Below are 27072 nucleotides of genomic sequence, written 5' to 3'. Positions count from 1 at the left end.
CTCGCTCACTCGCCGCTGACCGCCGTCCGGAACACGTCCGTCTAGGCTACTCAGATAGCCTTTCTCTCTCTAATTTTCCCTTCATCTTCTTTCGCGCCAAGGTGGAAACAATGCAAATAAATGGTCGCCCGGCGGTCAGTGCAACGCCGTTGGAACATCCCGTTCTGCGCTGTCCCTAATGTTAGCCTCCCCGGGACCCTCCCGAGAACGTATCAACGCTCAATTGGCCCAAGAAAATCTCTTCAACAACGGCCAACACCAACCGGCACGAATCATGGTGCAATGAGCAAATCACTGAAACCTGAATCTCAGATTGGCTTAAGCCGTCAGGTTTGTTGTCTAATTGATCTCATTGATGATTGTGGTAGTTATCAAAAGGTAGAAAAGAAAAAAGGACCCATCATGGCATGTTGCATCAGCTGTTCTCTGAACCAGACGGAAAAATCATGCCAGAAAATCAAGCGACGCGCCATAACGTATTTGTGGACCCCTTTGACTCCGTCAGTGCAAGTGGCACAATGTCTGACGTCGGAACAGCCTCATTCACCACCCTGCCACACCCAATACCGCCCCTGGGCCCGCCCTGGTTGATTCGATCCCGTCTTTGATATCTCCAATCGATATGCATTGCCGAGTCTAGAGAGACAAGGGACCACCCGAACGTTTCTCCTGTGGCTGACCCAAGTACCTTGTTATCGACGAAATGAGTCCAATTGAGTCACAAGTACGAGAATACAGTTTCAATAAAACAGTGTATCGATATATGCCTTTTCAGGCTTGCCATGAAAAAAGGTTGACTGTAGTGTTGACTGCTTCCCATCGAGGCCATCCCGGTTGAAGCTATCAATGCCGGTTGCAAACCTTGATGGAAAGTAGTCGTCAGTACAGTCAACCTTTCTTCAAGGCAAGCCTGAAAAGGCATATATTGATACACTGTTTTATTAAAACTGTATTCTCGAAGCGGTTGACTCCGATGGGGAAACAAAAGTCGTGCCCCGCCGCGCTGAGCGTCGTCAATCAACGCCCCGTCCGGCCAACCCCCGGCCCCGACACCGTGTAACCCAAGCGCCCGTTGCCGGATCGTGAACGGCACCCCTCTCGAAACATGGTACCAGAACCCTCTCCAGTCGCGGGCCCCCCACGCTCATCACAAGCGCTGCCAAGGTGCTGCACAGCATAGCACCCCGTCCTGATAGTCACCTTTCATCCAACCTTGATCTTGCGGCACCAATCCCGCCCATGCGCAACCTGCCAGTTGCAAAGCTGCACTTCCATGACGATACCGACGAACCCGGCAATGCAGATACCCCCGCTATCACTCACACTCGTCGCGCTCAAGCTGAATTCCCTGTCTTCGCTCGGTATCTTTTCCATAATCTCCGCAAAGGTATTGACGTACACCGCGCCTCCCAAGAGACCCTCCCAGAATACAATGAAGAAAACCACGTACACCGACGGGATAAAGTCGAATAGCGCGTGGCACGTCAGCAGCACGAGGTTGGCAATCTGCAACAGCGAAGGTAGATAGAGGCGGTGAATCCGGTAAAACGGCGTCGAGGACCGCGAAATAAAGACACCCAGCTGGTACAGGAATCCATACATGGGATAGAACTCGCGGAACTGCTTGAACGGCGATGACGCCAGCGGGAAGAGTAGCGTTGGCGCAACACCCTGGTTGATGGTATACTCTGCAATGTACACCAGCAGCAGCGGCAGCATATACGGGAAGAAAAGCGCCTTCGCCCTCCTCAAGTTATGCTCAAAGCTATGCGCATCAGCGTGCTGCACCGAATACGCCGTCGACGTAGTCGCGGGCCCCGGTGCAAGCAGAGCCGACGACGCCGCGTTCTGCGACAGCTCCTCGACGTCCTCGTCCTCCAAATCCTGCTCCGGAACAACCGTATACTCCTTCCGTCCCGCCTTGAGCGGCCCCTTTGGCAGTATGACGAAGAAGCTCACAAACATGATGGACGGCAAGCACGCAGAGAACAACAGGCTGTTGCGCACGCTGAAACCCCACCAGTCCGTGAGCACCACGTAAAGACCCGCTCCGACGAGCCCCGCCGCGCCCGTCCCGCTGCCCCAGCCCGCGAGGCTCATGGGGCCGTAGTAGTGCGTCAGCCCGAGGAAGCTGAGCTCGCCGCCGCCGGAGCTGAGGCTGGCGATGACGACGCCAACCATCTTTACAGCGACGGATTTCGTGGGCGGCGTGAGGGCGACGAGGAGCATGCCTGAGCACGAGAGGGCGATCAGGATCAGAACGCGCAGGGAGTAGGGTACGCGGTGGATGAAGTAGGGGGCGATCAGTTTCGTGAAGAAGGAGGGGAGGACGTCGGCGAGGAGGACTACGCCTTTCGGGACGTTGGAGCCGACGAGGTCTTGGGCGGCGGAGAGGATGATGACGTAGAGGACGTTGTTGATGAGACCTAAACTACACGTCAGCACATAGAAAGACCTAGCAGAAAGAAGCTGAGAGGCGCACCGAGCAGCCAAAAGGCCACGATTACCTGGGTATCAGCATTTCGAAAGAGGGCAGATAAGCGGGCGCGGTACATTGCCCAAGACGACGACGGTGATCCAGGCATGGGGAAAAGGCCGGAGGACGAAGGCGATCGGCCAGTCATAGTTCCCTCACAGCGCTGTTATCGAATCCAGAGAGAAGACGGCATCGAGAGAAGGGGCGGGTTCAAATCGTCTTATCACGACGGTCGTTCTGAGGTTTAGGTTTGGGGCGGTTGGCATCCGACGGTTTCGACTGTCGGACATCGGTCACAAGATAACCGCTGTCTCAGTGCCTCAGCGCAACACTCGACCGGGGTACGCCGCCCGCGTGCCGTACAGCCAACCACGTTCTCGGGATAATGTAGCCGAAGGGGACGGGACCCACACAAGCTAGTGTGCTCAGTGTGCTGGGAACCCCCCGTCTCAGCCACGCGACTCACCCACTGCGCTGTGACGTCGTCACGTTAAGTGGCTGCTCACCTGAGAGAAACAGCCCTTGAAGAATGTTGGTCGCGACCGCAAATGTGAGACGAGATGAAGTGTTATAACGATATTTTGTTCGACTATTTCATCCTCTATTCCGAGGTTTAGATCGGGTATCTCCTTTCTCGCTCATTATGAGCACATCATCGGTTTCGCAAATTCGCACTCTGCCACTTGTAAGCGCTTAAACGCGGCCAACACCGGTTTCTGTACTCCAGCCTCTGGTGTTGTAACATTTCCCCGTATATGTGGTTGAACAAGATCCACGCAAGTCATCAAAGGGCTGGGCCTTCCCAGGCATCCCTATTCAGCTTCATCAGATAGGATTGCTTGTGTGGGAACGCGACCTCTCGTTCCTTGGCGAAGCCCGCGTACTGAAGATGTTGCAGGAATCTGTGACTTCAGGTTAGCTCGGGTATGTCACTGGAAGTAGATGATAGGGGCTCACCTTGCGTTGTCGATCCGCGGCTCCAAGCAGACATGCATCGTGCGATAGTCGTCAGTAAGGCACCAGTGCACCAAGCTGGTCAACCACGCCGGCACCCGTCCCCGCGCCCATTCCTCGCCGACAAACACATGGATGCCACGGTCGTAGTCTCCAGCATCGCTCCCCAGCTTCTGGCCCAGAATATCCTCCTTAACCCAGTAAATCTCGAAATATCCAAACGGCACTCCATCCCACATGCCAATCACGGGGAACGAGTGCTTGGAGCTAAGTGCGTTGCTCAAAAACTCCGGCGAGTAGTCTCCCCAGAACTTCTGCACCCGCGGATTCGCCAGCCATGACTGCAGCAGGTCTGTATCGGATAGGCTCGCGAGGTGGCCATTCTCGACGGGTTTGGGGCCCAGGGGTCCCAGGTAGGGGACCGGCTCTGGTGTAAGTGACGCCACGCGGAACGACAGGTATTGTCCGACGCTCGGGACGTAGCGCGAGTAAAAGACTTCTCCCATCCGGCCTGGTTTCCGGCGGATGGGATGGCGCACGCCGTTTGTGACTGTGTACATCAGAGGCGCCGGCGGGTAGTACGTCGGGAGATGTGAGCTGGAATAGAACGGTCCAATGGGGAAGTTCAAGGTCGTGACCATGGTCATCGGTGGAGGTCCTCCAGGGAGGTCAACATCGAAACGGCCACCCGTGGACTGATGCGGAGAGTGTATGGGCGTGTGATGCCTCGAGTGGATTGACTCGGTTCGAGCAGGTGAAGTCGGTCTGCTCCCGTTTGGCGACTCGGGGCCCGTCGTCGATGCGGCGCTGGTGCGCTGCAGGGTGAACAAGAAGAGCCGCCCTGGTATCTGCCAAAACATGCGCCGTGAGACGAACATCTGCGACCATTCCTCGCCGTTATCCTTGAGGTTCGTTCCCACCGCCGAGTCCAGCGATGCAATCAGTCCCATGCGCTCAAGCTTTGGTATGAGGTTCCTTCCACGCAGCACCCCGTCTCGCTTGATGTTGATGCGCCACTCGCCCTTGGGCCGCGCTTCTTCCGGCGTCAGTCTCGATGCATCGGTCGTGAGGTAGGGTGACGGTTGTGGTTGATGGAAGTACCAGTAGAGCGTGACCCAGAGCATCATGGCGATCTGGCGGGTCGGGCTCGCTGCGGGTTTGAACTCGGTGCTCGAAGGCTGTGATATCGACGAGATGAAGAGGTTATCACACTGTAGTGTTGGCTGTTTGAAGCTGTGTATGTGTCGCCGGCGGGCGCGGTCTTCCTCGCCCTCGACCTGCTGGCCGTTGACATTGTCCACCTCGAGTGGCTCATCCTCGGTGTTGAGCACAATGGTCCAGCCGATGGGGAAAGGATTGTTATGCGTGTTGAGATCATGAGATTTGAAAAAGAGGCCTGCAAAGACTGGTGTGACTGTGAACTTCTGTCCGTCTGGCAGGTGGATGATTTGGGGGGCCATCGCCGCGGGGTGGAGCTGCCGCACCGGTTCTGCGGATACCTTGGTAGGTAGCCCGAGCTTTAGCTTCTGGTGTAGGAGGGGGACGAGATGGAGGGCGAGCACGCAAGGCAAGGCAGGGTACCTAGGGACCCGGCGAGGTAGGACAGATACCGGTAGACAAGAGAGGAAGGCGTCTTTGTTGTCCAATGGGGGGTTGGGTTCGTGGCCGTTTGGGATACGCCTGGAAGAGGAGAATGGCGGGGTCGATCTGCTTCTCAGAGTGATATCGAGCGGTCGTTCTTTTGTACTTGATCGTCGGTCGAGGACCACGTTGTCCCCGGGTTGATGCAGAGGTATCGTCAGATCTGGGGATGGATTCTAGTGTCCCTTCTCGAAGATCAAAGTAGCCATTCAGTGACGGGCCATATGGAAGGTTGCGAGATTCTGACAAACAGAGACCTGTTGGTTGGGTGGTGGTGTGATGATGCGTTAACCAAGTGGGGTGAAGCTCTCCCGTTGGCGTCTATGGCGGGGATGGTGGTGTTGGGCTGTCTGGTGTCTGGGCGCCTTAGGGGTCAGAGCTCCCCTCCCTTTCAAGGCTCCCCTCGCTCCCTTGGCCTTTCACGTCCGCCTTGCTGCTGGGGCGCGGAATTTACCATGTGGTGGGCCGTCCAGTAGGGTTGAAAGCGGAGCGTCTCGCCAAGCCTTACCGGAACACACCGAAGCTAGTGTCCGGTCACCCGATGGAGCTCAATAGCATGAGAAAATCTTCCCTCGGACAACTGGTGATCGGTCCCCGCGATCTGACTCTGGAGAAATGCCACCTCACCACGCGACAAGTCTCCTGACAACTGATATGCTTCCTTGGTTGCGAGGCACACATGATCATCGGATGCATGCCTCTTCAGTGAGATGGCCAACCACTGCCAGAACCGAGCCACAGGGCCACGACAAGACAATTACAGGGGCCTCGTGCGCTCTTCACCCTCTGGAATATACTTGCTTTAATTATGCTAGAATGTGGCTATTATATTCATACAGGGGTATCGCACTTGGAAAGGTTCTAGGAACTTGCTATGATGCCGTCTTGTTCTCGCTCCCATCATCAGACTTTTCCTTCTTCTTGTCGTCCTTGCGTTTATGCTCTGCTCGCTCTTCTTCTGCATCGTCTTCGTCTTCGTCGTTTCTGCGTCTCCCCTTCTTCTCTTTGTCTAGAACTTCCATTACTTCCTCGCCGCCAAGATCCTTTGTTTCGTCCCAGTCGACATCGTACTCAGTTGCCACGAAGCGGACCTCGCGACGCAATGAGTTGGCTTCGTGAACGAGCGCCTCCCACGCAGAGGGATCAAAGCCGCGCTCCTGGTACAGCGCCTGTTGTCGCTTGGAGACGGTGATGTTCAAGGCCGCCTTATAGCTGAGATCCTTGCTGATGTATAAGAACCACAAGTAACCGCCCATGATGGTCGACAAGCCAGCCAGGTATGTCACCGGCTCAACGAGGTCCCAGCCGGCATCGGTGTGGAAGGTGACATAGTACACGACTCCCCACCAGCCGGCGAGGAGGCCGAATCCTCCCTGTGCCATGCGATGCGCTCCACGGTGCGCGAGGGTGTCGCATTCTTGCTTGAGCTTCGCCAACTCTTCGACGCGGCGAGACATTCTCCGTAGTCGAACGCGCATGTAGTATGTGCGGTCATTGAAGCTCGGCACAGCTACACGCAACTCCTGTTTGTAGCCCTCGATGCCAATCGAGAACTCTCGACCACGGGCAGCGTCTCGAATGAAGTCGCCGACCTCGGTACTGCTACTCCATCTGACCCAGTTCGTGTCATCGCGATCCTTCTTTGGGCCCTTGTGACCTAGACCCGAGTAAGAGGCGACATTGCCCTCTTTCTTCTGTGATGCACTCTTGTCCTCCTTGCCATCCTGGTGATCTGCCTCTGCTCGGAAGTATATCTTGGGGATGCGTTCTCGGCGGCCATCGTCGATGGGTGGAATTTCAGCCTGAAGGAGTCTCTCGAGGTATGATAGCGGCTGCTGAGGGTGGACGAGGAGGGCAAGCGGGGCGATTTGATCCCTGTCATCGTCGTCCTTGTCTTCTCTGGTAGTCTGGATGTTTCGTGCCTGTTCTGCATGGAACGGCAACGGCAAAATAAGCTTCAGGAGCCTCGTTGGTGTTGTGAGTAGTCGTCCTGAGAAACAGTAAGCATTCGTGCACCGCATGTGTGCTCGGGTGCAGGGAACGTTGGAGCTGGCATACCGCGGGTCTTATCGCCATTTGTGGGATCTTTGGACGACTCCCGCTGCTCAACCTCATCTCCAGCGCGGTGCCATGGCCTTTCCTCTTGTTTTCTCAAGGCGATCTGCTCGTCGCGCTCCAGCTTCTCCTTTTCCTCCTCCCTGCTCAAGTTATCTTGGTTGGTCTTCTTCGCCTTGGCCTCGTCGAGATCGCCTTGCCGTCTCGTGGAGAGCCCAAACGCGCGCCTGCTCATCGGGATCTGTCTTGTGACAATGCCGGGTCCGGCTGGGCGGAAAGCTTGACGCAGAGGACCATGCTTAGGTCCGAAGCTGGCAGGGAGTTGCAGGCATACGCGACGGAACGCGTAGCTCATTTCGACGTCTGTTTCTGGATTGTGGGTTATATGGTGCACTCAACTATGGAAAAAATAGCATTTCTATTGTTTTAAAAGGCAAAAGGGACAATAAACAGCACCGGCAGAAGCAGAAAGAGCTCTCTGCCGGGCCAAGAATTGTACCTTCCGCCAGTTCTTAGCAGGAACTCCCGTCCACGCTGCCATGACGTCAATGGGTGATGACTGTCACGTGCGCTGTATGGCTGAGCTCCCCGGAGCTCCAGCTCCAGCTCGCCAGCTCCAAAATTCTTGGCAGATTGCTCCAGCTAAGCTCCATGAGCCATGACATCTCCACCCCGGTCTCGCCTCAAGCTTGGTTTCGCATCATCATCTTCAGCTTACCCCAATTTCCGAGGGAGCTAGCTTCATCACTCCAATCAGTAATTCTCGTGTGCCACGCTGGCGGCAGTCAAACCTGGTTTCCGGACATGAGGTCTTGGCGATCAACTGAAGGGCCTACACCATCGCCTACCTTACATCATCAAGCAATGACACTTCACGAGGTCATGGCCATGCACTCAACGACGTGTGGGAAACTTCGATCCGTTCAGTGCTGACTGTACCCAGAAATCTACTCTAGCCCTTTCAGCTAATGTACCGCCATTTCACGCCTTTCCATCCTTCTCTCCTCCGAACTCGGACTCCGTAGCCCTCGCCATCATTCGCGGGCTTCACTGCGGCTCCCGTCATCGAACACTCCGCTGCATCAGGCACCTCGACCGTCGGCTCCATGCTCCCGTCCAGAGGCACGACCTCAAATCCAAGCAGCAGCGATGCCACAAAACCAAGATTTTCTGCAAACGCAAAGTTACGTCCAGGACACAGGTGTCTCCCGCCGCCAAAGGGGATATAGGCCGCCCGTTTCAACTTCTCCGTCTCAGAGTTCTCCTTTCCAGTCTTGACGATGAATCTATCTGGATCAAACGATTCGTGATCCTGCCCCCACACCTTCTCCAGGCTGTGACTGACTTGAGAAGACAGTTGCACGTTGCAACCCTTCTTGAGGAGGTACGATCTTCCGTTGCCGTCCGATATCGTCGTGTCCTCCAGCACGCGTCTATTGCCCATTCCCTTGCTAGATATGCGAACCGCCTCGCGATAGCAGCGGACAAGTAATGGGCACCGGTCTTCGAGGGTGCCAATATCAAGGGTAACCTCCCCGCTGCCTCCATGTTGCGCCACCGGCAAGAGTTCGTCCCTCAAACGGCGTACCAGCTCGGGACTCTTGAATACGTGCACCATGAACCAGAATAATGTCGGGATGGTGTTGGACGTGGCTACGTGCAGCAGCGCAACCTCAAATATTCCGACTTCCTTGCCCGGGATACCGTGAGCTCGCAAAACGCTGGCACGGTTCTTAACGATCTGCGACGTGTCCTTGTGCGAGTCCCCGTCGCTTCCGTAGTACTCGCCCAGCGCCGCTTGAAGCCGTGCTCTCGCTTGATAGCATCTGCGCGCTGTAATCGATGGCGCGATGCCCAGCATCAACACTGGCAGGTCCGATTCGAAGATCCTGTACTTGTATAAGACCATGGTCGCTGCAGGTTGTACGAAGTGTCACTTACCAGGTATCCTTCATCAGGCTTGCGTCCTTCCTCAGCGGATTCCCGGGGCCAAACAATGCTTCCGTAGTCGCCATAGTCATCAAGTCTCGCATCCAAAGCCAGAAGTTGGCCGTCTCGTAAACTTCACTCCCATTACAGAGGTCGTCGAGCGCATCAGACACATAGGAAAGCGCGGTGGTATTCATCCGATGCAGGTTATCCGCAGCCATGCCGACGTGGATACCCTCAAAGAACTCAGGCAACAAGCTGCCACCTTCAATGATCTTGAGCGTCTCGTTGTTGAAGCCCAATTCTCTCTGCGCAAACTCAACCGCGAATGGCTCGAACGACAGGTTCCGGTTTCGATAGACTGCCTGGATGAGGATTGGGTCCCAGATGCCGTACACTTTGCCATTGAGAATAGGCAGCGTCGCGATGCCCATATTGCGGCGCCTGCGTCAGTGTCAGCACCACGCTACTCGTCCGTGTTTTTCTGAGTCTAGCAAGACCTACTCCAAGACCTTGAAGTACCGACTCTGGTACTGAATCATGCCAATCAAGTGCCCGATGACGGGCATCCGAGGCTTCATCGCCGGCGGCTCGCGGCCGTCCAGCTCGGGTGACGAGAACTTGTGTACGAGGATCGCAAAGACGAGGAGAACCACCACTGTAGCGTACGAGGAAGTCGACTTTTGCATGTCTTCGACTAGGAAAGCGAGGAAGCTTCCTGCTTTGGCTGTACCGTTACCCGCCATGTTCCCGAGCCCTTCGCTAACTTGACTTGCCATCTTAGCTAGCTGGTATTGTTGAGTGATGCTAGTGAACCCAGCTGGGTCGAAGAATTTCGTCCACCTTACGAAACAGTGAAGTAGACTAGCAGGAGAGTCGTCTCAGTCGTACCCAGCTCGCTGGGGGGATGCTGTCTTTACATATCGTCCCAGGGAACCCAGACAAGCAAGCTCTCAACGTGTCGCGCTACGCACATCTGGGAAAAGATCCAAAAACTAATACCAATCTCGATCTAGGGAACGACACGATTATCCGCCATCCCCTGCGGGCGCGCCTGTCAGAAATTAGCGCCAATCCTTCTCTAGGGCTATCTTGTTAAGACCAAAAGCTGTGAACGAGGGGCTTCGCCGGGAGACCGGTTCATCCTGGCCAGACTAAACTCTCTTGGGGACTTGGAGGTTTGATCTTTCGCTCTCCAATCAGGTCGTTGATGATACGTTTTACCGTAAGAGGGTTCTAGGCTGTTGCCTAGTATGTCGCTAGGGTCTAATATCTGGAATACCGCTACGGGGCCGGCTCTTCGGGTGGATCCTCCACTACCCGTGACGGGGACCACCTCCGTGGCTCCAGCAAATGGGCACTTCCGTCTCTCTTACCATTCTGGAAACATCAGAGAGTTAACAATGCTTGTCCGCCGTAAAACTGGCTTCCATGCCGCTTTCTATGGGAAAACTCCAGTCATGTTCCCTTGGTCAAGTACTTCTTGAACGCGACCAGACGAATCGGGGTAAAGATTGACAAATCTCCCATATTCCGCTGTAAGTATACCTCGAACTTCGGCTTGATCCCATCTTTAGTCGAGTCAAGTCGAACGTCACTCGTTCCTCTCCGCCAGAGACAGGATGAAAAGACGTTGGGCTTCCAGGTTTGGCACCCTCCTTGAGGGGCCCGAGTGGGATTTTCGATCTGGCCAATCGCGACGATGTGGAGATGGATTTCTGAGCTGGCTGAGGTCGGGAAACATAAGCCACGCATGTAAGATGCAAGGCACAGCCCTCACGTCAGCAGCCCGTCCCGAGCAGCAACCTCAGTCATTGGCACGTTCAAGGTCGGCCAGAGCGTAGAACTAGAACCTCGGGAATTGAGAATAATTTCTTGCGGATTATTTTGTCTAGAAATGTCTAGAACTGATGCCGTGGGAGTCACCGAACAACCATCACAACATCTTCTGAGATTGAAGTTTTCTAACGACGCCATCAAGGTCGGAAACCAAGATTAGATTGAGTTTCGTACTGGGGACTTAGGTTTAAGACCTAAGGTTTACAATAGACTCATCATCATTTAACTGATGTAAGGTAGTCAATGTTGCCCCTTTGCCACACCATTCACTTACAAAGACATGGACCAGGCCAAGAAAACCCATCAGGCAGTCTCGCTTAAACATCAATGTTCACAAGTAAGAGAATAGTAGGGCTCTTCAAGCAAGTTGAATGCATTAAACTCAGTTGAAGTAGCCTGGTGCCTAAATACTCCCGGCCTAACGCCTTGCTCCGCCAATCCTCATCAACTATCGTCGTGCCGGTCGATTGTCAAACTCCAGAGTCGTAAGCAGGCACCAACCGCAATGAGGCCGCCACCCTTCCATACCTGTAATCCATCTAAGATCGTTGGGGCACGTGGGAATCTCGGCACCAGTGATCTCGTCAATGTACCAGTAGCGTTCTGCGCAGGGGAATCGTCGCTCGTAGTAGTCTATCGGGCGGCTGCACCGAAGACATCTTTCTGTGCAGCAGTAGATGATGCACATTTTTGATTCCTTGAGGTGTCTTTTCAGAGAAGCTGTTGTATTGTCGGTTTCTGATTGGTATGTCGTGTTGACGTTGTGCTGCTTGGTGTTTTCTGGATTGAGAAGGCGTCAGGAGAAGAGAATATAGATATAACTAAATTGGCCTAAAGCTTCTCGATAGTGTGGGTGTAATGTTTGTGAATACTAAGCCTGTGGTTGAGTCTCGAGTGTCCTGGTACAAACAGTCACAATGGAGTCAAAGGAAAATTGTTTTCCAAACAAGTCCACCAGGAGCGCATTGTTTGGGCGTGATCGGCTACGTTCACACAAACCATCCGAGCCCCTTGTATTCGTGATTCACATATTCAACATACTAGCTCTGAACAAGTGAATTGTTATAAAGGGAAGGCAGCATTACCCAACTGAGCACAAAGCCATGGACTGAGAGAGATTTCTTGAACTATCCTATTAACTGCTAGATGGTGTCAGTGCATTAGTGACTGGTCTTTCTCGATTCTACTAAAAATGAAATCTATTTAAAAGAGAATATAAGAGAAATGGGTCGGGATTGATATAGAATTTACTAATACCTTTTATCACAGGATGTATACTACGTATATCAATGCTGTCTAGTAGTTAATTGGACTTTTATTCCTACATGCCTATAGTTATACTTACATTGTTTGCAGCCTCTAGAGCATGATATGTAGATATTGGACAAACACATAAGTCTGATGGTTCTCTTGAATTCGAGGCGGTGTTGAATCGCAACATTGTAGATTAGAGCTCTCCTGTAGCTCACCTGAGCTTGAGAGGTAACTCATAGACTGGGTTGGCTTCAAATTGATCACTGCTAGTTACTTGACCTTGTACGAGATACGAAGTCACAATTCGGTAGATCGTCGACTCAGCGACATGTGCCGCTTACAACATATACTTCCTCCAGCTCGGCGCCCTGTACGCGATCACTTAATCAGTTCGATCGTATACGCTGTCAAAATACGCGTATGCGGCGGAAACACCGGCAAATACATCGGCTAGCATGACGACCATGACCAATCGCGCCCCTCTCTGCAAGCTGCTCAAGCTCAATCTCGTGCAGTAGTGTTGCAACTTGCAGTGACATTTGACTTCTTTGCGGGGAACCATGTCGTCCTGCTCTGCCTGCCAACGTCCATCGGCAGTCGAGAGAGTCCCGAAAATCAAGCGATTTGTGGAAATACAATCCGAGAGGACTATCATGAGGGCATTTTATACCTTAAGTTTACCATTTGCAATGTCCGTTATCTCCAGGCTGGGCTCGGTCCCCTTAAAATATATATACCGTAATTTTTACGGTAACTATAACTAACTATATATTTTATATTATTATTGCTTTTATAGTAAAGTTTAACCTCGAGCTTAGACTTCTCGACGTAATTAACGCTTTCTTTAAGATAAAACGAGACCTATTTGTTACGGCCAGCTAGTCGTAGGGGTAGTTTGCAGAAGTTGAGGCTGCGGAACTGGTAACAGTAATCGTAGTCGGGGATAGCTTCAGGGAAGCTATGTCTGTCAATCGTAAGGGTAGGTAAGGCTTCGGTGATCAATCGTAGTCTTGTCAAGGTAGTAGCTGAAAGCGGATGTTAATCCTGATACGAAGTTAATTGCTGAAGAGCTATGGAAAGTCTGTCCTAGAGCCCAGCTCGAGTCCATCCTTATATACAAGTCCGATCCTAACTGAACAGTGCTGTACAGTCCACTTTGTCTGGATATGTTGGATAGCTCATATCCTGGTTATCCAAGGATAGATTGGATAACTCATATCCAACATATCCTTATCCTTATCTCTTATCTCTTATCATCACGTGACTTGTCCATAGTTCTTCCGTTCCGTGAGAGGGTGCCTAGTGTTCCTTGTCCTCTGCATACATGGTGCGCTGTAGCCACCGCGAACCTGCGGGGCAGAGCCTGCGGGGCAGACCTTGTTCTTGGTCATGCATGTTGGGTCGTAACAAAAATGATGCGGAGTCATCATTATCGAAGCTTTTGCTTTGTGCCACAGTTGGTTGCCTTGTCCAGCTCGTAACAATATTGTAGCGCTATACGTAATGCTACTAGTTATTACCGTACGATATTACTTTCTATAAGCCGATTACCTGTCTTATACGGTATATAGATATGACCCTTATACGGATCTTCTATTTAGAGGAATCAAGCCACTTTCTACTATACATGTCTTCCACTTGCTACCTCGCTTTGTGATACTTTTCAAAGCCAAGTTTACCGAGGGCGTGTTCCGCAACTTTGCCTTGACTTTGGACTTTGGCAAGAAGTGAGTGCATATTTCTACTTCAGGGTTTGCACGAGATTTACTGACGTTGGTTCCACAGCTTGACCCAGGTGTACTACTCCCAAGGAAACGCCCCTCTCGTCGCTCAAGGTCAGCCCATTGAGAACGATATCTCAGGACAAGGACAATTCCACTTTGGCGTTTTGAAGAAGTCGATCAACGGCACCGGCGATCTGACTAAGTCCGGTTTCCACGAGTCCGGAATCAACGAGGGCATCGTTTTCGGTTCGATCTTTGAGGAGGACAGTGTCGATGGATGTGTGACGTTGTCTCTCTGATCACCAGGAGAACCCCTTTGAGTTATTGCATTCACATACACACCCGGCCTTAGACTTTTGATAGAGCGTGGCTTCAAATTCACCTTGGTTCAATTAGGGGTATGTTAGTCTTGCTAGACTGGTCAAGTGCAGTCGTGCACTCGGAATCAAGTGTCAAATCCAAACGCCAGTGATACCAAACCTCCTCCGGCAGACAAAACTTCAAAAGGGCAAACACCAGTCAGGTCATCCACCAGAAACAAAGTCCCTTTTCGCATCGCCGCCCTCAAATCTTCCACTTGAGCTCCTCCAAAACCTCCCTCGCAGCCCTGTGTCCCGCAAATACCGCGCCCTCCATGTACCCGTAATGCTTCGTTGAGGTCTCCGTACCAGCCCAATGAATAGCCCCAATCGGCTTCCGAACCCACTCGCCCAACAGAGTCCACATCCCCGGCGCCGGGGTCGCCATCGGGCATCCGGAAGCCCATTCCTCCTCCATCATGGTGTGAAAGAAGAATTCTTCCGGGTCGAGCGCCTCCTGCCCGAACGCGGACGCGAAGCCGGCGAGGGCGACAGCCCGTTTTTGGTCCTTGCTAAAGCTGATGAACTCCCGCGCTTTGGTGCCGGCGATGAACCCCGTGAGCTTGGCCGGGCACCCTGACTGCGGCGTCGCGTCATAGGTCACGCTGAGGAAGCCAGTCGGGTTCGTGCTCTCTCCCGTCAGGCTTCGTTCCCTCCAGAACGGGGTCTTGTAGGTTGCGTAGACTTTCATGTAGGCTCCCATCGGCATGTGCTGGAGTAGTGTCGTCTTTTCTACCGGTAACCTTGGCTCGAAGTCGATTTTGAGGATATGCGGGGGCGGGATGGCGGAGATGATTCGTCGTGAGCGGTATGTTCCTTTCGGCGTCCGGATGGTCGCAAGACTCTCGGTGTACGTGATGCCGCAAACCGGTTCCTCACAGCGTATCCCCCCTTCTCCGAGGTGTTCTCTCAGCTTCTCGGCAATGGCCTGCCCTCCCCCTTGGATGAAATGTTGCTGCGCTCCATTTTCACAGCTCAGGCCGGATGTGAGACTGACCACGCCCTTGAAGAAGAACATGGCGTGAAGCATCGAGATGCAAGACGTATTCTGCCCGATAGTCGCCTCGAATGCCATGTTGCCCATGTCAATGGCAGCCTGCGTCCATGCCTGCTTCTTCAACCATTCATGCACCGTCACGCGATCGAGCTCCTCCGCGTTGGGTGTCTGCCATGGCTCTTCCATGTTGACTGTCTCACACAACTTCTCGAATCGGCGGACGAAGAGACCGATGTCCAAAACCTCCCAGGGCTTCATCGGCGGGATCAGGCCACCATAGCTTCGTGCCTTGCCGCGGTAGGCCAAGACGATCTTGCCTTGGTTGGGTGGTTTGAACAATGGTACGTCGAACTCCTTTGCCAGGCCGTACATGAGATCTTGTTTGTGGCCGAGGAAAGATGCCCCGACATCCCAGTAGTCGCCATTGTCGAGCGGCATTGTCTTTGCGCGTCCACCGACGCGATCTCGCGCCTCGAGGACGAGGACCTTCTTTCCAGAGTCTTTCAGGAGCCGTGCCGCCGCGAGACCGGAGTATCCGGCGCCAATCACCACGCAATCGTATGTAGGCGTGGTGTCCGGAGTGTCCTCCGCCGCAGGTTCGCCCATTGTTGCGCGTTATTGCTGTGAGATCAGGCTGAACAATCTTTGTGACGACCCCAAAGTCCTCAATTTGTTTCAGAGAGAAGAGAGTTTTGGAGATTCGCCGGCGGAATGCTTAATTATTCACCTGCTTCGTCTTTCGTCTGTACTCAAGTACTCGTCCGATAATTGCTTGGACCTGCCAACGGGAAGCTCTCTAGCGCTGACGAGGAGATTGGGAGGATGGTCAGCCACGCTTGAATTGGGACCAATCACAACGCCTCGTAATCTCCCTTGGGCTCCTTTGTCTTTCTTCGTCCTGGCTTCCTTGGCTTTCCAATCTCACATGTCTGTGAGTCGAGCTGGACTTCATATGCTTGAGCCACGGATATTGAGCTGCTGCGCACGTGGCTGATTGATCACCAATATTGGGGTTGCACTAGGAGAAACGATCCACTGTCACGATGATCGAAACGCCTTACGATCACTAAAGTCTGTACCATTGGACAAAAGTGACGACCCTGAGGACTGCCAAATATGGACGGAGAAGTACGGATTCAGTAAGAACAATTGTCTAGAAGTTCTGCCTCAAATACTGTGAGTCCAAGACTGACATGTTCGCGATGCAACAGCTGCGCTGGGCTCGAACCCAGACGTCGGATTGGTGTAAGCTAAGGTAGATAAAGGATTCATTTCGGTCTGCTCCTCAACTTCATGTCTCCTCTACTTATATACAGTACCACATATTAGATACAGAAACGCCTCTAAATGTGGCCATAGAAGTTCCAGCACCGCATAATCACCGCAGCGTTTTTACGGGCTTCATACAAATGCCGTCGAGACCTCTCCCACGGATCTGGTAGAAATATCTCTTCCACCCTTAGCCGGCTCAATCTCCTTTTCTTTCGCGATCCATTCCTTCCATCCATGCATCTCGTTCATGCCCTGATACGGAACAGGTAGGTTGTTCTCCGGGTGGTTCTTCTCTGGGGGGCTCTCCTCCGGGGGACTTTCCTCGGGGGGACTCTCCTCCGGGGGCGTCTCCTTCCCTCCGGTGTCCTTACCCTTACATTGCTCAGAACCCTTGCATCCACAAATACCCTCACAGATAGGTTCCATCACGCCCTCAGGTATCAGCTTCGAGAGGAAAGGCATCTTGAAACCGACGCACTTCTTAAAGCACGAGCCATGATCTTCGTGACTCTTATGACCCTTGTGTCCCTCGTACCCTTGCGCTGAAGATGCGCGTGTGCCGTTCGTGTCTGCTAGACTTCTAAGTGACTCCATCTTCATGGGCGGCATATGCTTTTCAAAATGTTTCTTGCAACGCTGCCAATTTGGCGCCTTTTTGCCCTTGGTATATTCCTCTGGAGGTGCGGGATGCTTCATCTTATGATGTGCCGATTTCGTTCTGTAATGGTGTCTCATGGAACAGAACCGGTGTTCCCAGGGTTTGAGGTCGCCTTTCTCGATGTCTTGGTCATGGTCTTGATCGCCCCCTTTCGGCGGTTGAATGTTGGTAGTGTTGAATGCGGTGGGGGTCTGGGCGGAGGTTGTGGCCACGGCTGTCTTGGTGGGAATTGCGATGGCTGCCGCGGTGGTCAGGAAGAATACCAAGTGAAGAATCGTGACCTTCATGATGGGGGTGTACCAAGAATGATAAATATGTGCAGAGAATGAGAAGGAAAGGCTCGCATGAATGGTCGGCCAAGCACCGAGTGCTTGCTTTTATATTTCTCTGAACTCAATGATACTATTTCCATAGTTTAGAGAATGCCTATTTTGATCCGAACTTTTTTAGCAGAGGTAATCCGTGCCTGAATATGAGGATCCCATAAAATCCCTAAACCATGCGCATTCGTAGAACACGACAAATCAAGGTTCAGTGCCTGCGTCTACACTCTTCGGATCCTGCCGTGTGCACCTCTTGAAAATATCGGGTGAGAGGTAACAGGGTAGTATTCGACTTGAATGGACCGTTCTGGATGTCTATCAAGAAAGCTGTCAGTATCGCTGACATGGGACGGTTTAGGATTCCGTGTTTGCTGAGTCCGGTCTTGCAGAGCTTGTTTTTGAAGGAGATTGGAGAATACGGCTTCTCTTTGCCGTGTCTAATCTTGGTGACACATCATCAGAACGTAACCCAGTAATTCAGGTGGCTGATGAGGAAAAGTACTCTGAAGCGTTCCTTTGGGGAGGACTTCGTCGTACGGGCCCTTGGCGTTCCTTTCTTCATGAAAGCAGTGGGTGAGAAACAGAGATTCTCTGAAGTATGCCGCCACAGAACTCAGATGGCGATCCCATGAAAGTGCAATGGCTGTGAGACTGATGCAGATTCTACAATTGTTGTGATTGCACCTGGGTTCACCTTGAACCCTCGGATATCCAGCATGAAGACGCCTATGCTATGGAGTCGATTCCACGACCGACGTCTCTATCGTACACCTCTATCATGAACATGGGCGGCAACAGAGAGAGCCTGCAACAGCCAATGTCTCTGCTCAAGCCTCACCTTGAACGCACATGCTTCCTAGCATCTCATGTTTCTTCCTCGCCTTCACCCTCGCCTTCACCCATCTCCTCGTCACCATCTTCGCCTTCTTCCCCAGCATCGTCATCTTCATCGTCGTCGTCATCGTCATCGTCATCATCATCGCTGGAGCCAGAGCCCTCGCTCTCTCCCTCACTACCAGGGTCGTAATCCTCTTCGTCCTCGTCTTCGTCCTCCTGGAGTGCCTGCTCAGCCTCGAGATGGGCCTTTTCGAGCTCCGTCATGCCGTTGGCATCCGCCTCTCCATTTGCACCTGCGTCGGCGTCCACGCCCTTTTTCTTGAGGTTCTCAGTCAGCTCCATCTTCGCCTTCCTCTGTTCTGCCATGCTGCGATCTTGCAGTCCGTGGCGCTTAACATAAGACTCGTCAATGCCACCGTAGTCTTCTTGGTCCAGCATGCCGAACTCAATCTCCTCGGTGGCATCGCCCTCGGTAAACACCTCCACCACAATGTTGAATGTGCGCTGCAGAACGCTCGTATAGCTCATGGCCACAATGCGATCGATGGGCAAAAAGACTAGGGGCTTCTTGAAACCGTAGAGAATGCCGTTGGGAAGGAAGAAGAGGTATCCGTCCTTGGAGCCGCGGAAAGCCTTGACGTGCACCGCCTTCTCGCTCGGTCTGTGCGGCTGACGGACGAGACTGTGGAAGATATTGGGGTCGGCTGCGACGATTTCGGCAGGGTTGCCGGCGGAGCTGAGGTGTGTCGTCAACGCCCAATCAAAAAGGCCACGGTATGTGTCGGAGACTGCTGATGCCGCGTTCGCTTTCGGGCCGCCGATAGTGCCTGCCTTGGGCGCTGTAGCGGGGACTGTGAATACTAGAGCTTCCTTCTCGGGTGAGGTTTTCGTCGGGAGACATGTTCCACGGGGGAATAGGACGTAGTTGTGCTGCACCTGGGTCTTCTCGGGCACGGGGAGGTAGAAGAGGTATTCTGGAGCGCACGTTAGCTTGGCTTGGAAGCTCCTAAGGCGTTGAAGACGCACCAATATCATCCCATGCGTAGATGATGCCCTCGACGGGTGTAGTGGTATTCGGTAGCCGCGCGTACAAGAAGTTCGCCGTGAAGCAGAGCTCGTACTTCTTGCGCTGGGGCACGGAGACGGAAATCTCCTTAATCTCGAGCAGAACCTCTTCGTCGGCAGCATTTCCGGTTCCTGTGGTTTTCGGTGCAGGCTTTGCAGCCGCACCATTCGTGTTGGACGACTTGAAACCATTCGTAGGGCCTTCGTCTGTCCGTCTGCGTTTTGAGGCCGGTTCGGGTCCGTTGATTTGCTCGTGAACGAAGCTCGCGATGTTGTTGAACAATGCGACTCGATCGGGTGTGTCTAAGTAGTCAAGGATTAGCATTTGAGAATTGAAGAGAGAGAAATTGCGCAATTGAAATAGATGGTCGTACTGGCTGCCTTTTGAATGCCCTGCAAGATGTCGGGCCGCGACTGGAAGACGGCCTCCAGCCGCTGGCTGTCGAGACCGGCGACCATTTTTTGTGAATTATTTATTTCCTGTTCCTTATTCGGCGTATTCTTGATAACGGATTCGATAGAATTGACCAGATCGCGGCTGATCTGAAAAATTTGGATGGCGGAAGGCGTCCCTATAGTAAAGGTAAATTTCTGGATTTGTTTTTTCCCTCCCGACGCGACGTCGATAAAAATTATGGGATGTGACGTGTTGAAGCTGGTCGCTGAAGCGGCTCTTCCTGGTGCACAGCGGCACGGACTTACATAATGCGGCGGCGGTCACGGCAGATTTGTACGGCGAACACTCAGGGCGGCGCCCCTTTTTTTTGCGAAGGGCCACTGATTTATTCGAGTCTTTCAAGGTTCCAAGAAGACAAAGCGGTGACATCTGAAATCAATAATCAACATTCACGGTCCTTAGTAGTTGTCTCGGCCTCGAGTCCTATAGCCTACTCTAACAATTTGACATAAGGTTGGTCTTCCCAATGTTTCTCCAACATCTATAATATGAGCATGGAGCACTATTCTAGGGTACTTGAGGCGGTTCCGAAGCACTGCGAACAATCTGCTCTAGGGTACCTGGGTGGCATCAACTCGACGGCAATTTGCTCCAAGACGCTAGGCTGGGTGGTGCCGCCCATTGGCCGCCCTCATCTCGACGATCTTCTTGCAGTTGAAGATCTCGGCAATGTCTTGCTTCACTCGCTCATCATCGGTCGTAATCTGGTCATAGCTGACCTCGTTCACATTTTAATCATGGAAGCTCAGGTCGGAGTAGAGGAACACGAAAACACAGGTGCGAGGTCAGCCTTGTCTTATCGTTCGCCTTATCGCAAGCTAAAGGAGCTTGGACCATCCTTGGGGGATCTGAAAGCGCCTGGCGGCCCCTGAAAGTTGCGACGTCACAGTGGAGGATGCGCCCAAATGCAATGGTACTGATTTGGCGCGAATCTTGACCCCGCGGTTTCCACCAGTCTGTCATTCTAAGGTACTTCGTACATTACCTTAGGTAATTCACCGCTGGATGCCCCACAGCATTTCCGTCGTTGGCTTCCTCATCGGAGTTCGGACAACTTCACGGACTTTGCTCCTTCAACCTCAAGTCTCGTCAACGCCAGCTTCACCCTTGGGGTCGGTTTCGACTACCCGAGCCTACCGAAAACCGCCCTGACCGCGATCCCTCCGAGAGGATCACACAATCCCGAGCGACAACATGTCATTCTCCAACATCTACACCCACCGCAAGGTCGCGGAAAAGGCGGCCAAGGGCTGCGATGTCTGCTACCGTGCAACAAGCAGCGTCCTTGTCGCTCCCGAGAATAAGGTAAGCGCAACAAGTTCTTTTCGGCCTTCCGCAACTAACTCGAGCTGCAGGATTTCTTCTACGTCTGTCCCAGCCATTTGAAGGACAAGAACTTCTGCTCCCCTATCATCGACAAAGAGGCCGTCGAAGCGAAGAAGAAAAAGGCCCTCGAGGATGAGGTTGAGCGTGTGAAGAAAGAGTACGAGGATAAACAAAAGAAGAAGAAGGAAAAAGAAGAGAAAGAAAAAGAGAAAGACAAGGAGAAGGAGAAGGAGAAGGAGAAGGACAAAGAGAAAGACAAGGACGACAAAAAGACAGAAGACGAAAAGAAGGAAGACAGCGCCAAGGCAAGTTGTTTGATGTTCCGTGCCTTGCCTTCTTGGCCCATATGATGGCTAGTTTTCTGGAGTTTCAGCTAATAAGCTCCAAGGACGGCACCGACACGCCAACTCCGGCCGCGGAAGACGAGCCTCGCATATTCGCACTTCGAAAGTATGGGCTGTTTTCATGCTGTACGTGCAAAGTTGGCTTCAACTAACACGTCTCAGGAACTTTTTCGGAGCGCGACTTGAAAAGAAGCGACAGATGGAGATTGCAAAAAGAAATCGGGAGCGTCTCCAGCAACCAAACCTATTTCCATCTGTTCCGAAAGGCATGCCGGGTAGTTGAGAAATGTTCACCACCGAAGCCCGAAAGACGGGACCGCAGTACAAGCCGGCGACCAGCCAGATCCACAATCGCCGGTGCCGCAGCCATATCACCACCGTCAGCCCACTCCGAGCACATGATTCTCGATGTCACCACCCGGACCAACCTCTCCTCTTATACCCGCCTGTACATACCACCAAGTCGAGAAGTTCAACATGACCAGGACAAGGATTTTTAAGCAACTTGTGTCCCAATCAGGCCTGCTGCATTAGCTTGCTCTATCTGGAGTCGGCGCCGGCTGTTATCCTTTCTCGTGCGGACAACGCTTCGATGTTGCATTCTCCTGGATACAAGACATCATTGTCCAAAGAATGTCTCCTCATTGGCTCATTTACGTCTTAGAAGGGTGTGGCATTGGTTTACCCCTATGCAAGTGAGACGACTGCAGTGGCCCTGGTGGGCTGTCGGGTCGCTGGGGAACCACAAGCTGCCGTGGAGGACTGTTCCGTCAGAATCCTTGCTGGCGATCATGGGCGTGTGACTATTAAACCTGACAACTTGTCACTGGCCGGCTAGGCCAGGGATTCCTCGAGAGATCCAGGACTTCGATCTGGCGCGGATGATCATAGCGGGTGTTTGCCGAAGGACTAGGGACTTCCGAAAGAGAAAACCTACGATAATACGGGTTACCCCGCTAACCTCGGTTCTCGAAGGATTCACAGCCGGGGTCGATTGGGTGTTACACGTTGTTTAGGCCCTTGCTGTCGGGTCGACGAAGGAAGCCGGCGATAGGATCACGCGGACGACTAAAGGCCGAAGATGCCGCTCCACGGCGATGGAACCCTCTATGTTGCCAACAGCACAAATTGATCATATATCCTCCGCTGATTTCCTCTTGGCCATCTCAATGCAGTGCATACTGCGAATCTCTGTACGCCCTGATTCGTTTTGAGGGCCGAGGAGAGGGGACACACGGAAACTTTGCCCGGCAGCGTAAGCAGAAAGCGTGACGCATGTCAGCAATAGGCCTGACAAGGCATTTGAGTGGCGTGAAGGAGACAGCTGGAGTTCCATGAAGCAGCAAGCGAGGATGGCACAGGCCGCCCCAACCTGCAGGAAATGTTGTTGGTGGTGGCATCTTCCCGAGACACTCCTGGAAGACTGGGATTGTGGGCTGCTGAGACGTTCGTCGTGGTCCATAAGGCCAAAGAAACACCCTGCGGCGCGCGGCATGCGTCTCCGTCCGAGAGAAGATTAGGGCTGACACGGACTGCTGGATCCGCGTGCTACCCGATGTCAATCGGATGGCGATCAATCGACACGCCTTGGTGAGCACTGCTGTGAAGAGTTCCTGTTTTAGAAGTCTCTCCCGAACGCTTGGTGCATGTCGCAACTAGCGCGTTAATACGTCTGCTAAATCCCTCTTCAACTTACTCTTCCATGATTCGAGAAGCCGTAGTTTAGCTCGATTTCTACAAGCGAATTAACAGTTTATGAGTGTTAAAGGGTGTGATGAGGCTCCTCCGAGGCCAATTCTGACTCTCAAGCTGGGCGTAGCTTACACAACCTCCAGCCCCCCACATTATCAGTCCTTCACAACCTAGGTACAACCTGCTTATGAGGTTTCAGTCATCTCTCCGTAAATTGTCGGGGCAAGGAGACCTGGATCCTGCAAAGGCATAGCAACGGCAAGTGCCGCGAATGAGCACATACAGGACCAGGGCAGTTTGCTGATTCGGGCAATACAAAACGGGGGGGCCCCAAAGCAGCTCAAACCAACGTCGCCTAGTGCTCTCTGCCTCGGGCGGCTGCGACAGACATGCATAAGCACGCTGGCATCGGCAAGGGGCAAGGGGTGTGGGCTCATACTATCAACGCTGCTGGCGACGATAGAGGTGGGATTCTTTTAGGTCCATGTAGGCACCGTAAGTATGCCACAGCATGGTCGGAAGAAGCCATCTGTCGTTAGCCCACAGGCCTGAGCTTCCGCCAGCCACAGGGCAACATAAACAAACAGTCCAGGCTGCGTGAGATGCTTGTAGCTTCAGTGACAGGGCTTGTTCTGTGGCTCACATAGTGCTTAGTTATTTGCGCCTTACTCAAGGCGTCCCAGATAGGCATATTCGATGGCGCTGAAGTCATCATGTCAGAATTACGCGATGACGTGATGCCTCGCCCGAAGCTCTAAGTCCCTCACGACTCGAGATGGCTACACAACTTTTCAACAATTCAGAATCTGCCCTGGGCGAGTGTCAGCAAAGGCTTGATGGGAGTTTGGCAACCGTGCCAGCCAGGCTCTAAGCCTCTGGCGCTCATCGGACATAATCAGCCAAACTCAACCACCGGGGTCGCGGGCGGCACTTGCTGCTGACACATGGACTAGTCAGGCCAACTACCTTGGACGGTGGCAGCCTTACGGCTGTGAGGTGGTCTAGACATGGGAACGTGGCCTTGGTTTGGAGGAAAGCCTCGCGTGGCTTTTGCTGCCTTTTTGGCTCTGTCACCGAAGAAACCTTGACTGTGGTTGTGTGAGAGATTGAACATTGCCTCGAAGAATCCTAGTGCATCACCCAGGGCCAGACTGACACCTCAACGCCTGCCAAGTTTTACAAGACTTTAGCAAGTCGATCACCGGTGGCTTCTCCGAGTGGAGGTGGGCATCCTCTAATACTCTAACGCTAAAGTTCACTTGCAAAACCTCCACAGGACACCCCTAGACGACGATCACCTACAGGAGAAGGAGTTTTGCCCGTGACAGGGGGTAACTAGAGTTGGTGTGAGGCTCACACTTCTTCCCTTCTAAGTTCTATGCCGTTCCGTCCACTTCCCGTACCCAGCTGAGATAAAAGTTGCGCGACAGCTCCTACATGGCATCGACGGAGAGTGAATTTGGGGGAGGGGTGAGCCAAACATAATCCTTCACGCCACAGGTGTGTCTACAGCTGAGAACCTCGCACCTCGGCGTCGAAGTAGAGTGCATGGCGCATGGCATGGCATGGAGGGGTGTAAGTGCCACGCAGCATCACCATGGGGATATGAGGGAAACAGGGGGAGAGCCTGACGAGGGAGCGAGAGGCACGAGAGGTACGAGTGAACCTTAGCGGTCAATCTAGGGCGGAAGTGTGTGCTGATCATTTGCCTGCCGGATTTTCGGATTTACAGGCTCACTCGTTTTGCTATGAGATCTTGGATGCCGGACGGGTTCGCTGAAGGTACATCCTATAGGTTGCCTGCCAGTGGGCTAGGAGATCTGATATCTTCATCCGAGCTCGTTGAGATCATTGGTTCTATCAAGTCTAGTTTCCTTGGACTATGGATGGTGTTGAAGTAAGAGTGTCATCATTATCAGATCTTCCACATTGATTCAGCGCCACATGACGGATGGCAAGTCGAGGTCGTGATACTTTGCCGCCTTGGACTTGGCATGTCCAGAAGTGTTGACGTCTTGCGGGTTCGAAGACGACTGCTCTGGGGTTGGTGGCCAATAATTCCAAAGAACACAAAGACAGGTCGAGGTTCTGGTATGAAAGGACCGGGTTTTCCAAACAATTACACAACTTGTGCTTGTTGCTATCCGAAACTGCTGGGATCCAGATGCCCGCTTTAGCGAGCATCTCTGCTTACAAGCCACTGTGACTCATTGGATGCCTCGGACTTGGCACCTCGGAAGGCCATTCAAGTAACTCACAGTTCAAGCCAGGGTAAATCCAACACTACATGTAAGCAGAGGGGAAACCTTAAGCTACGCTTGACACCGGGGATCAGAGGCCGGCATTGGTGTGGGTTAGGGCTGTGGGTGAACCGTGGCGGGTGACAGGGTTCCGATGCGGTTTCGTCGATTCTTGTTTCTACTTCTGTCAGCTTGTCAGCACGATGGGTCGGGGGCTAGGAGAGGAGACTAGCTTGCACACCTCTACCTACCCCTCCTCGATCTCTCGTCACATCTTCTGCAAGCCAAGACGGCAGTGGTATTGTGATGGCTCTTGCTTGCCGTGACTATGCTGACATGAGAATTCGGTTGTTTCATGATAAGAATGGAATCATTACGCGGCATGAGATAGAACTTTCTCGTGACTGGGGAGCTGAGGTGGCATGAAACACTGACGATGTTGTCTTCTTTGGGGTGCATAGCCTACCATGTACCTCACAGGAGTAGAACCAAGATTGCGTGGTCGATGGAGGGGATGTCTTACTTGAGAACTCTATCCCTCGCCCGGCTTATCAGTCAGCCACAAACTGATGCAGCGTCGCAAAGCACTTCAGCATTTCAAGTATCGAGTTTTGTGGGACGTAGATCACAAGACCCATGTTACCTGTATCTGGGCTTTTTTGTAGAGGTACAGGCACCGTGGCTGCTGACTGCTTATTTGTGGTCTACCTAGGATTTGCTCAGTTGATGTGATCGTGACACGATGGTGATGAGGCGTTAAGCTGGCGATTTGACAGCGTAAGAAACACAATGCCAGAATGCCACACCCCTCCTTGTTTGCCTAGTCGTACTCTAGACATTCCTTTGTACCCATTGTTAAGAAACCTTTATGTGCTAGAATCTAAGTCTACTGGACGCCGCGCGCTCTGTCAAACTGATGTATGGAGATGATGTGAGCGTGTTGCCTTGGCCAAGTACCTAAGGCGAGGACTTCAATTGTAGTAGAATCATGCTATTACTACCTAATTATCTGGCTGCGGAACCTGAGACCTGAAAAGGAGGAGCGAATTTCATTCCCTCAAGTACAGTAGTAACAAGTTTTGGACAGAATTTGAGATCCTTGACAATGCTCCTGAACCTGTGACTTGGATGATTACTAGAACTTACAGATCATCTCGAGCCTGAAGATTATTCGATTTCACTCCCTCCAAGAGCTACGGGAGTAGATCAAGATTCTCTGGCAATCAGCTTTCAATGAACTGTTGTACAAACACACTACTCACTTGACGCTATATATCTGAAAGAGAGGTATGCGCCTCGTTTGTCTAATAACTTGGATGGCCTGCTATGTTTGAATTCCTGCAGCTTCCGTGCTCTAGACCAACGTGGAAAAGCACGAGTGTCCCCTAACATCCGGGGAAAATATGTCCACGATAAAGGATTACTGAGATCAACTGGGCCTCATGCAGAGGATTTGGCCAGCTCTGGAAAAGAGTGACCACATCAACATCCCAGGTCTTAGTTGATGGTAGAGACAGGATTGTTTCCGATGCTCAAAGAAATTCATGGGAAAGAACATACAAAAGAAGATGCCAGGAATATGCTCCTTGTCAAAATTCGGCTTTACCAAACCACATGCATATCGAAGTCT

General features: G+C 52.6%; 9 protein-coding genes across 9 annotated transcripts; 2 read left to right on the top strand and 7 right to left on the bottom strand.

Annotated features, from left to right (window-relative positions):
- Positions 1-1203: 1203 nt before the first annotated feature.
- BDP81DRAFT_465317 (batten's disease protein Cln3) lies at positions 1204-2624 on the bottom strand (the record flags this gene model as incomplete). Its single annotated transcript, XM_060594267.1, has 2 exons — positions 1204-2426; positions 2483-2624. 2 exons carry the CDS (start codon positions 2622-2624, stop codon positions 1204-1206), a joined length of 1365 nt encoding a protein of 454 aa, XP_060439363.1.
- Positions 2625-3260: 636 nt separating this feature from the next.
- BDP81DRAFT_332079 (acyl-CoA N-acyltransferase) lies at positions 3261-4890 on the bottom strand (the record flags this gene model as incomplete). The annotated part of the gene is made up of 2 exons (XM_060585564.1): positions 3261-3378; positions 3434-4890. The coding sequence occupies 2 exons, from the start codon at positions 4888-4890 to the stop codon at positions 3261-3263; spliced, it is 1575 nt and encodes a 524-aa protein (XP_060439362.1).
- A 1143-nt stretch (positions 4891-6033) lies between these two features.
- On the bottom strand, positions 6034-7481 carry BDP81DRAFT_285530 (uncharacterized protein; the record flags this gene model as incomplete). Its single annotated transcript, XM_060583027.1, has 2 exons — positions 6034-7061; positions 7130-7481. Coding segments are annotated over 2 exons (1380 nt in total), but the record flags the coding sequence as incomplete, so codon positions are not given.
- A 606-nt stretch (positions 7482-8087) lies between these two features.
- On the bottom strand, positions 8088-9801 carry BDP81DRAFT_332041 (cytochrome P450; the record flags this gene model as incomplete). Its single annotated transcript, XM_060585557.1, has 3 exons — positions 8088-9015; positions 9068-9499; positions 9560-9801. 3 exons carry the CDS (start codon positions 9799-9801, stop codon positions 8088-8090), a joined length of 1602 nt encoding a protein of 533 aa, XP_060439360.1.
- Positions 9802-13472: 3671 nt separating this feature from the next.
- Positions 13473-14171, top strand: BDP81DRAFT_454482 (uncharacterized protein; the record flags this gene model as incomplete). Its single annotated transcript, XM_060592953.1, has 4 exons — positions 13473-13475; positions 13662-13669; positions 13720-13875; positions 13934-14171. The coding sequence occupies 4 exons, from the start codon at positions 13473-13475 to the stop codon at positions 14169-14171; spliced, it is 405 nt and encodes a 134-aa protein (XP_060439359.1).
- Positions 14172-14436: 265 nt separating this feature from the next.
- On the bottom strand, positions 14437-16004 carry BDP81DRAFT_384488 (flavin-containing amine oxidoreductase; the record flags this gene model as incomplete). The annotated part of the gene is made up of 1 exon (XM_060586953.1): positions 14437-16004. Exon 1 carries the CDS (start codon positions 15832-15834, stop codon positions 14437-14439), a length of 1398 nt encoding a protein of 465 aa, XP_060439358.1. The 5' UTR covers positions 15835-16004.
- A 625-nt stretch (positions 16005-16629) lies between these two features.
- Positions 16630-17510, bottom strand: BDP81DRAFT_503565 (uncharacterized protein; the record flags this gene model as incomplete). Its single annotated transcript, XM_060595598.1, has 1 exon — positions 16630-17510. Exon 1 carries the CDS (start codon positions 17443-17445, stop codon positions 16630-16632), a length of 816 nt encoding a protein of 271 aa, XP_060439357.1. The 5' UTR covers positions 17446-17510.
- Positions 17511-18345: 835 nt separating this feature from the next.
- BDP81DRAFT_454479 (uncharacterized protein) lies at positions 18346-19842 on the bottom strand (the record flags this gene model as incomplete). Its single annotated transcript, XM_060592952.1, has 3 exons — positions 18346-19292; positions 19345-19686; positions 19758-19842. The coding sequence occupies 3 exons, from the start codon at positions 19840-19842 to the stop codon at positions 18346-18348; spliced, it is 1374 nt and encodes a 457-aa protein (XP_060439356.1).
- Positions 19843-21034: 1192 nt separating this feature from the next.
- On the top strand, positions 21035-21793 carry BDP81DRAFT_332118 (VPS4-associated protein 1; the record flags this gene model as incomplete). Its single annotated transcript, XM_060585567.1, has 4 exons — positions 21035-21145; positions 21196-21485; positions 21548-21616; positions 21673-21793. The coding sequence occupies 4 exons, from the start codon at positions 21035-21037 to the stop codon at positions 21791-21793; spliced, it is 591 nt and encodes a 196-aa protein (XP_060439355.1).
- Positions 21794-27072: the final 5279 nt, after the last annotated feature.

The sequence above is a fragment of the Colletotrichum phormii genome, assembly GCF_030913505.1.
Source record: "Colletotrichum phormii strain CBS 102054 chromosome Unknown BDP81scaffold_29, whole genome shotgun sequence".
Lineage (NCBI taxonomy): Eukaryota > Fungi > Ascomycota > Sordariomycetes > Glomerellales > Glomerellaceae > Colletotrichum > Colletotrichum phormii.
Note: the sequence above shows the minus strand (reverse complement) of the source record. Positions and strands in the feature narration are given on the sequence as shown.